The 8,610-nt window shown below is 58.8% G+C and overlaps 1 protein-coding gene across 7 annotated transcripts in view; it reads left to right on the plus strand.

Annotated features, from left to right (window-relative positions):
- Positions 1–236: 236 nt before the first annotated feature.
- PRMT1 (protein arginine methyltransferase 1) overlaps positions 237–8,610 on the plus strand; it is a 9,997-nt gene continuing 1,623 nt past the window's right edge. Inside the window, exons 1-9 of one of the 7 annotated variants that reach the window (XM_029924896.1) lie at positions 241–335; positions 2,523–2,576; positions 3,126–3,227; positions 3,947–4,102; positions 4,242–4,305; positions 6,564–6,706; positions 7,424–7,511; positions 7,604–7,719; positions 8,447–8,597. In XM_029924896.1, the coding sequence (XP_029780756.1) occupies positions 300–335; positions 2,523–2,576; positions 3,126–3,227; positions 3,947–4,102; positions 4,242–4,305; positions 6,564–6,706; positions 7,424–7,511; positions 7,604–7,719; positions 8,447–8,597 (910 nt within the window). In that variant the 5' untranslated portion in view covers positions 241–299. Of the gene's footprint in view, positions 336–2,522; positions 2,577–2,795; positions 2,896–3,125; positions 3,228–3,946; positions 4,103–4,241; positions 4,306–6,563; positions 6,707–7,423; positions 7,512–7,603; positions 7,720–8,446; positions 8,598–8,610 lie in introns of those variants that run through there. The other 6 variants (XM_029924895.1, XM_029924899.1, XM_029924897.1 and 3 more) reach the window with 6 other exon arrangements.

Consider the following 8,610-nt stretch of genomic DNA (forward strand, 5'->3'; position numbering starts at 1 on the left):
TAGACTTTGGCCAATCATAGTCGCGGTTCTTGCGATAGACGGGCTGTCTTTCCCATCCCGTCGACTTAAGGGGGCGGGGCTCCGCACACCAGACTGGGCGGGCCCGTCGGCTTTGATGGGCGTCTTCTTTGTCCAATTGCTAAACGACATTCTCAGACGGGCCGCCTCCATTGCCAATGAGATCTCCTGGCGGGGTCGTGGTGGGCGGGCCGTGGACCCTCCGGTATAAGGCGGTCCCGGGGGAGTGCGGAGAAAGGGGGGGGTCTCGGCGGCAGGAGGAGGAGTAGGTGCGGGTGAAGATGGCGGCAGCCGAGGCCGCGAACTGCATCATGGAGGTGAGCGCCTGGAGCGCCGCTGCGAGTGGTGGGCGGTATTGGGGTCGATGTTTTGTGCCTTCGTCGTGGGGAAGGGGCTCCGAATGGACGGATTGGGGCTGAAGGGTCTCGGACGTACGGAGGGGAAAGCGCAGGTTCAGATTCCAGGATACAGTTTGAAGCGAGGGTTTCCTAGCGTTTGGGGGCCTGCGGCACCCGGTCGAGGCGAGGGTGTCGTGCCCCCTCCCACGTGGAGGTGGGTTGGGGGCGCTTCCGGCCAGGCCCCCACGTGGCCGCGGCACGGTGGGTGGGGAGGGGGTGTGCCGTGCCCGGTGGCCCGGCGGGCTCCACGTGCGGGACAAAGGCCCCGCCCCCGACCGGGGGAGGGGCGCCCCGGGGGGGGGGCGGAGAGGAGGCTCCGACCCTCCCTCGGAGGCCCCCAGCGCTCCCTTTGGGATCGCTCTGTACCCCTCGGGGTGGGCCTAATTCGATCCCTCCGACAAGTAAAGGGTCTTTCGGGAGGGGCAGTGTAGCTCGACCCTCTACAACCTGGTTCCCGATACCCGGGCTTCTGCTTAGGCTTCGGTCCAGGTTTCGTACACTCATGGGTTGGGATTGGAGGAAGAGGAAGAATTGGTTCCCTCCGGGCCTCTGGTTTCCTGTCCGTGGATTCTCCCCTGCCCGGGACTTTGGGAGCTGGGGGATGGGGCATGCTCCTGTGACCTCCCTCTGGGTGGTGGGGGCGCCTTTAGTTGAAGGAGATCCCTCCCGATAAGGCGTTGTGCACCCCCTTGTGGCCATTTCTGGGTGTGTGGGAGGGACATCTTTTTCATGGGGCGTGCCCCAAAGCCCACCTCTCCTTTGGAGCCCTCACGGGCGAGGGGAGGGAGAGTGGCTGCTGTGAAAAGGATGTGGCGGAATATAAGTTGCGGGGGTTCACCGCCTCTTGGAGACCTTTCTCTCCCCGGCGCACACGCGAGGGTTGGATGTGACCTCCCCCTTCCAGAAGCCCTGTTTGAGGTCCTGAGCCTCGAGGCTTGAAATGGTTTCCTGAGAGGTTTAGATCTTGTGCTGCCATGTGGGGTTGGCCCCGCTGCTCTTTCAGGCTCTCTTGCGATTTGTCTGGTCGTGGTTTTCGTGGTGTTCAGAAATGGGTCCCACTGGGAAATCCCCTTACCAGTCACCCCTTATAGGTGTCCTCGCTGGCTTGGGAGAATGGGGGTGGAGCTTGGCGCTCCGTGGGTCACATCTGTGACTTCATGCGTCCTGGGGCCCAGAGGATGGTCACATCTGGAAGAGATGTAATCTGATGGGGCCTCTGAACTCCCTCCCCACGTAGCATTGGGGGCAGGCGGCTCCCAGGGGTCACTCCAATGACTCCTATCCTCCGCCGCTGTCTCCTGGACCAGGGTCTGTGTGGGTGGAGGAAATACTTTCCTTAGAAGTTGTCTCAGGACTTGGCCCCCCACGGGGCGGATAGGCGAGGGTGTGGGGAGTGGGCGTAGGGGCTGGGGCCTGGGATGGGTATTGACCAGTTGGAGGTTCGAGAGTCTGGCCTCCTCCCCCGGACTCTACCTTCCTGGGAAGAGGGTACTAAGCTAGGAGATTGGCTCCAGCTGGTTTTGTTTGGGGGCTCCCTGAGCCCAAGGCAGGAGCTGGGGGCCAGAGGGCCAGCCCTGGTGGGGGTGCCTGTGTGCCACGCCTTCTTTCTGGAACCCTCTCAGACTCTCAGACAAGAGACTTGTTTGCAGTGGTGGCAGATGCCCAGTGGGCACACCCTGCCAGCCCCCCCCCTCCATGGCACCCCAGGATGGGGGTGTGTGTCAGGAAGTGTCACCTAATCTGGGGGGATTAGATGATGAGGGGGAGCGACAGCTGGCAGTGCTGTGTGCCTGGCGGGTGCCAGTTTCTCTGGCCTGGGTGGGGGAGGTGTGGATGGTCAGGTGCCCCGCCAGAGAGGGACAACTTGGGGGCGGGCCACCATCTCTCCAGCCATAGCTGGGACAGAACCCCATCTCTTCTCCTCCCACTCCCCCCCCTTTTAAAAACAACCCTGCCTCTTTACTTGCTCCCTCTGCCACCTCTCCCCACCAAGGAACAGGCAAATTGCAGAGACACCCCCTCCCCTGTGAGCTGGGGGTCCCCCGGCCTGGCCCTCCCCTAGCCACTCCCAGTAGCTAATCCTTTCTCCCTGTTACTCTCTCCTAGAATTTTGTAGCCACCTTGGCTAATGGGATGAGCCTCCAGCCGCCTCTTGAAGAAGTAAATATCCTTTTGTGAGACCCTCCCCCACATAAGTCTGTCTTGCCACACATCAGGCCCTTGCTAGCCGGCTAACCATGATTCCTCTTGCTTCAAGCCAGCTCACCCTGTGCCCCCAAACCGTTAGCACAAACCCCCTGCAGGTTTGTGGCTCCCATCCGGCCTCCCCAAATACTGTGGCTACTTCCTTAACTCCCTTTCCAGCCCCCCTTTGCCCTTCCCGTGTCTGCCTCAGTTCTGCCTTCCCCTCCCCTCCCCAGCTGTGGGCTGAGCTAGAGACGGGGGCAGAGAGACTGGAGAGATGGTAGGCGTGGCTGAGGTATCGGGGTACTCCCCTGGATGGTGCTCTGGGGGGGGTCCTGGAAGAAGAAAGTGGGGTTGTTAGGTTTTGGGGGTTCCGGTGGGGGAGGTAAGATGGCAGGCGGGGTGGGGGGGGGGGCTGTAAGGTTGCCATGGTAACAATTCGGGAGGGAAAAGTAGGGACCTGGAGGTTTAAGAGGGCTCGGAGGATCCCCCAGATTTGACCCATGCTCCCATCCGCCCCCCCAGGTCTCCTGTGGCCAGGCGGAAAGCAGCGAGAAACCCAACGCCGAGGACATGACGTCCAAAGATTACTACTTCGATTCCTATGCTCACTTCGGCATTCACGAGGTGAGTGCTCCCACTGCCGCACCTTGAGGGGGTTAATGTGCATCTGCACCTTCCGCAGGGCTGGACCGCCTCCGTGTCCCACGCATGCGCACTGCCTCCCCTAGCGCGGGCCTGGCCGCCCCTCCGGGCTGGAGGCGCACTACCCAGGGTCTCCTCGCCCTGCCGTTGCCTTGGAGACGGAGCTCAGCCTGGCGCTCTCTGGAGGCTGGGGTTGGGGCGCGCCGCCTGCCTGCCTGCGACTTCAGCCAGAGGTCAGGGTTGGCTGGTGTGCGCCGCCCTCTAGTGGCTGGCGGTGGGACTCTCCCTCAGCTGCTCCCGCCCAGGTTGCACTGGGATTCTGAGGACTGGCTTTTTCTTTCCTTTTACTAAGGGCTCTTTTTTTTTTTAATTATGCTAAAATGTACATAACAGAATCTGTCTTTTTTTTTTAAGCGGACGGTTCAGTGGCACTAAGTGGGTAAAAGCCAGAGATCACCGGGGCTTAGGAGGCGACAATAGAATCCGGCCAAAGTGGGAGGGGTTTAGTCCATCCGGTGTTATTTTACAAATAGGGAAACTGAGGCGTGTGGAAGGGAAATGAGTCCTTCCAAGGGGATTCAGAAGTGGGAGGGCCGAGCTTTCACTCTCCAGATCGTCAGTGTGTCAGAGGCCAGGGCGCCCCATTTTCCAGCGTGGGACGCAGGCGCCCTCATGGTATGTTTGTGGCTCGTGCCCCCCAGGAGATGCTGAAAGATGAGGTGCGCACCCTCACGTACCGAAACTCCATGTTTCACAACCGGCACCTCTTCAAGGACAAGGTGGTGCTGGACGTGGGCTCGGGCACAGGAATCCTCTGTATGTTTGCTGCCAAGGCCGGAGCCCGCAAGGTCATCGGGGTGAGTGTCCTGGGCAGGCCAGCGGGCCTGGGCTTGGGGACGGAGAGGGGCCTCTCGGACTCAGGGATTGGATAGAGGGGAATGGGCACCGAGGGTGGGAGTGGGGCTGTCTAACCCTCCCTTCTTCCTGGGCCCCCAGATCGAGTGTTCCAGTATCTCGGATTATGCGGTGAAGATCGTCAAAGCCAACAAGTTAGACCATGGTGAGCCCAGGAAGAGAGGGGGTTTGTGGGGATGGGGTGGGGGGGTTTCCCAGGGCCCTTGGCAGTGGGGTGGGGGGGTCTCTGGACACAGATTCAACTCTTCCTCCCACCGTGGGCGCTGAGCTGCTGACAGCCTGAGACTCCCACCTTCTCAGAACCCCACGACCAGTAGGGACCAGCGTGCTCTGTGGTTTTAGAAATCGAGTGGCCAAGTCGCAAGCTTAGCGCCTCAGTCGTTAGACGCTGAGGCCGGAAGCAGCCTTTAGGTTGCAGAGTCATGAAATTGACCGCTGAGGGTCCACGGTGCCAAGTCCCTCAGCCGCCCTTCTCCGTTCACCCCAGTGCCCTTCCGGAGAGGCCCGCACCTGCCGGCACGTGTCCGGTAAATGTTCCCACTCACATGTGTGTCTTTCACACACATAGCATTTCAGGCAGGTATTTTGCCCTTTACTTTTTCTACCTGCTCATCTTGTAGTTTCAGACATTTCGAGATGTGAGAGGGTCTTGCTCTCTCTGACAATCTCGATCTTTTCGACGGTCCCCTTGGGGGGCGCACACCTCCCCATTTTTACTCAGGCTCTGGGGGTGTGGGTGCGTAAGTGGCTTCTGAGATGTTCGTCCCCTCGCACGTGATGGCATCTCACATACGAGCTAGCGTATCTGTGAGGTCACTTTATTCAAGTAGGATGCTCGGGTCAGAAATACAAGTTGTGTAGATGTTGCCATGTTGCCTTTTTTTTTTCTTTTAATGTTTATTTTTGAGAGAGAGCAAGGGAGAGGGAGACACAGAATCCGAAACAGGCTCCAGGCTCTGAGCTGTCAGCACAGAGCCTGATGTGGGGCTCGAACCCACGAACCGTGAGATCATGACCTGAGCCAAAGTCAGCCACTTAACCGCCTGAGCCACCCTGGTGCGGGCCACATGGCTTTTCAGGTCCCACCTCTGAGGTCCGAGGGGCAGAGAACATGGGAAGATTGTGGGCTTTCTGGCTGTGGAGGCTCCTAGCATTCTGGAAACTGACGTGATTTTTATTTTTTAAAGTCTATTTATTTTGGGTGGCGCATTCAGTTAAGCATCGACTTTGGCTCAGGTCATGATATGATCTCATGGTTCATGAGTTTGAGCCCCGCGTCAGGCTCTTTGCTGACAGCTCCGAGCCTGGAGCCTGTCTTCGGATTCTGTATCTTCCTCTCTCTCTGACCCTCCCCTGCTCCCGCTGTCTCTCTCTGTCTCTCAAAAATAAATAAAAAACATTAAAAAAATGTTTTAAATAATAAAGCTTATTTATTTTGAAAGAGGGTGTGCGCCCGAGCAAGGGAGAGAGAATCCCAATCGGGCCCCGCACTGTCAGCACAGAGCCTCACGTGGCGCTCGGTCTTACAAACCATGAGATCATGACCTGAGCTGAAATCAAGGGTTGGATGCTTAACTGACTAAGCCACCCAGGGACCCCTGAAGTGACTTTTTTTTTTTAAAGAGACTAGTATATTTATTAAAATAGAGAGTGGCTAATATAATGAACCCCACTTCCCTGTCATTCAGCCTTAAATGTCTCCATTTGAAGCAAATCTCAGCCATTATGTCATTTCTCCTGTAAATCCTGGTGTGTGCCTCTCTAACAGATGAAGCCATTCAAAAAAATGTGACCAGGCTACCCACGACAAAATAATGTCACCTCCTGCCTGATCCATACAAAATTTCTGCTTCTGCCTTGGAAATACCAGAGTGATGAATGAATTTTATTTTACTTTAGTTTTTGAGAGACAGAGAGAGATAGTGTGAGCAGGGCAGGGGCAGAGAGAGAGGGAGACAGAATCGGAAGCAGGCCCCAGGCTCTGAGCTGTCAGCACAGAGCCCGACGTGGGGCTCGAGCCCATGAACCGTGAGATCATGACCTGAACCAAAGCCAGACACTTAACTGACTGAGCCACCCAGGCACCTCAGATAAATGAATTTTAAAACGGAGTTAACAGAGGGGAGCCCGGCTGGCTCAGTCGGGGGAACGTGCAACTCGCAATCTCAGGGTTGTGAGTTCAAGCCTCATGTTGGGCACAGGGATTACTTAAAAACCAAAACAAACACCCCTATGTTCATAGTGCGTGACTCCAGCGGGTAGAGTTCTCTGAGGATGCCCAGACACAGCCCCCAGGCTTCCTTGAGAAGACAGGGGCCGCTCCGGCGGGGTCCCCAGGCCCTGCCGCCCCCCTCCCCGCCCCCCTGCCGTGGAAGGGTTGCACGGCCTCTGTCTGCCCCGCAGTGGTGACCATCATCAAGGGGAAGGTGGAGGAGGCGGAGCTTCCGGTGGAGAAGGTGGACATCATCATCAGCGAGTGGATGGGCTACTGCCTCTTCTATGAGTCCATGCTCAACACCGTGCTCTACGCCCGAGACAAGTGGCTGGTGAGGCCCCGGTGGAGTGGGGGCCGCGCGTGCGCACTGCCGGTCTGGGTCTAGACGGAAGACAAAAGCCGTGTCAGATACGTCCCAGGCAGAGGACGTCATACAGGGGATTGACCGTTCCGGCGTGGAGAGCCCAGAGCCAAAATGGGAGGTCCCGGGCACAAGGAGCTAGACAGGGATGAGCAGTGTCAGGTGGTTAGTGCCCGGAAGAAGACCACCACCAAAGGACAGAGCGAGGCTGGAGGGCCATGCTTTCAGGTGCTCAGATCAGAGGAGTTGACTGAGGGCTGAACAGGGGGAAGGAGCTGCAGGAACTGCAGGAGATGGCAGCACCTGGGCGGAGGAAATGGTTCGTGCAAAGGCCCTGGGGTAGGAGAGTTTTTACTGCGTGTCGGGGATTAGGGTGTGGACTGAGCGCCTGGAAGAACAGAAGGTGGGGGAGGCGAGCACTCCCATGACACTTTGGTTTTTCCACTTGGGAGCCCAGGGAGGGTCTGCAGATCCTTCGTATCCTAGAAAGGACAGGCCTGACTTAGCTCCAGGATGAGGGCGTGAGGACAGGAGGCAGTGGGGAGGCCACGGGTAGGCGTCCAGGCGGGTAGTGGCGGTGGCCCAGACCAGGGTGGGGATAGAGTGCGTAGATAGAGAGACCAAGTTGTGGAGTTTTGGGGCCAATGCCCCAGGTCCCCCCATCCTTCATACCCTCCCCCTCGGCAGGCACCCGATGGCCTCATCTTCCCGGACCGCGCCACGCTGTACGTGACGGCCATCGAGGACCGGCAGTATAAAGACTACAAGATCCACTGTGAGTTTGGGTCCCCCAGATGCCCATGGGGTGGGGCTGCTTGGCCTGGGCACCCCCTGCCGGGCTCACCTCCTCCCTGCCTGCCTCCGTAGGGTGGGAGAACGTGTACGGCTTTGACATGTCCTGCATCAAAGACGTGGCCATCAAGGAGCCCCTGGTGGATGTGGTGGATCCCAAGCAGCTGGTCACCAATGCCTGCCTCATAAAGGTGGGGGGTGCGGCCAGGTGTCCCCAGGGTTGCAGCCAGGGAAGCGGGGGACACGGACGGACACACACACACACACACACACGTGTTTGTCTTGGAGTCTGACCTGTGTCCCCAGGGTTGCAGCCAGGGAAGGAGAGGACACGGACACACACACACACACACACACACACACACACACACACACGTTTGTCTTGGAGTCAGCCAGGGAAGGAGAGGACACGGACACACACGCACGCACGCACGCACGTTTGTCTTGGAGTCTGACCTGTCCGCCAGAGGTGGCGCTAGAAGCCCAGAGAAGCCACCTTGGCCATTAAAGAGCTTTGTGAGCTGGGCCCGCTAGTGGTTCGGATGGAGGGTGAATTCTAGAATTGTGCTCGGCCTCGAGAGGTGGGCCGCGAGCCAGGTGGAGGAGGAGGACATCTGGAGCCAGTGAAGACAGCTGGGCGGGCGGGCGGGCATCCTGCCCGGGAGGGGGTGTGGGGAGCTGTCGTAGGGCTTCGAGCGAGGAGTTGATGCCATCTCATTGCCGGTGTTCTCACAACCAGCTGGTGGCAGCCACGAGTGGGGGTGGGGGCCGGTGGAGAAGGGGTCGTGGGGGACCCTCCGAGCACAGGCAATCAGTCTAGGAAGTGGGATTGCAGGTGGGGGAGGCAGGGGCATGGGGACTGCCGCATGGGTCTTCAGCCCAACATGGGGTGCGGGGCTCACGGGGCCTGTCCCGCAGGAGGTGGACATCTACACTGTCAAGGTGGAGGACCTGACCTTCACCTCCCCCTTCTGCCTGCAAGTGAAGCGGAACGACTACGTGCACGCGCTGGTGGCCTACTTCAACATCGAGTTCACGCGCTGCCACAAGCGGACAGGCTTCTCCACCAGTGAGCGGGGGGG

This window comes from Suricata suricatta, chromosome 16, assembly GCF_006229205.1.
Source record: "Suricata suricatta isolate VVHF042 chromosome 16, meerkat_22Aug2017_6uvM2_HiC, whole genome shotgun sequence".
NCBI lineage: Eukaryota > Metazoa > Chordata > Mammalia > Carnivora > Herpestidae > Suricata > Suricata suricatta.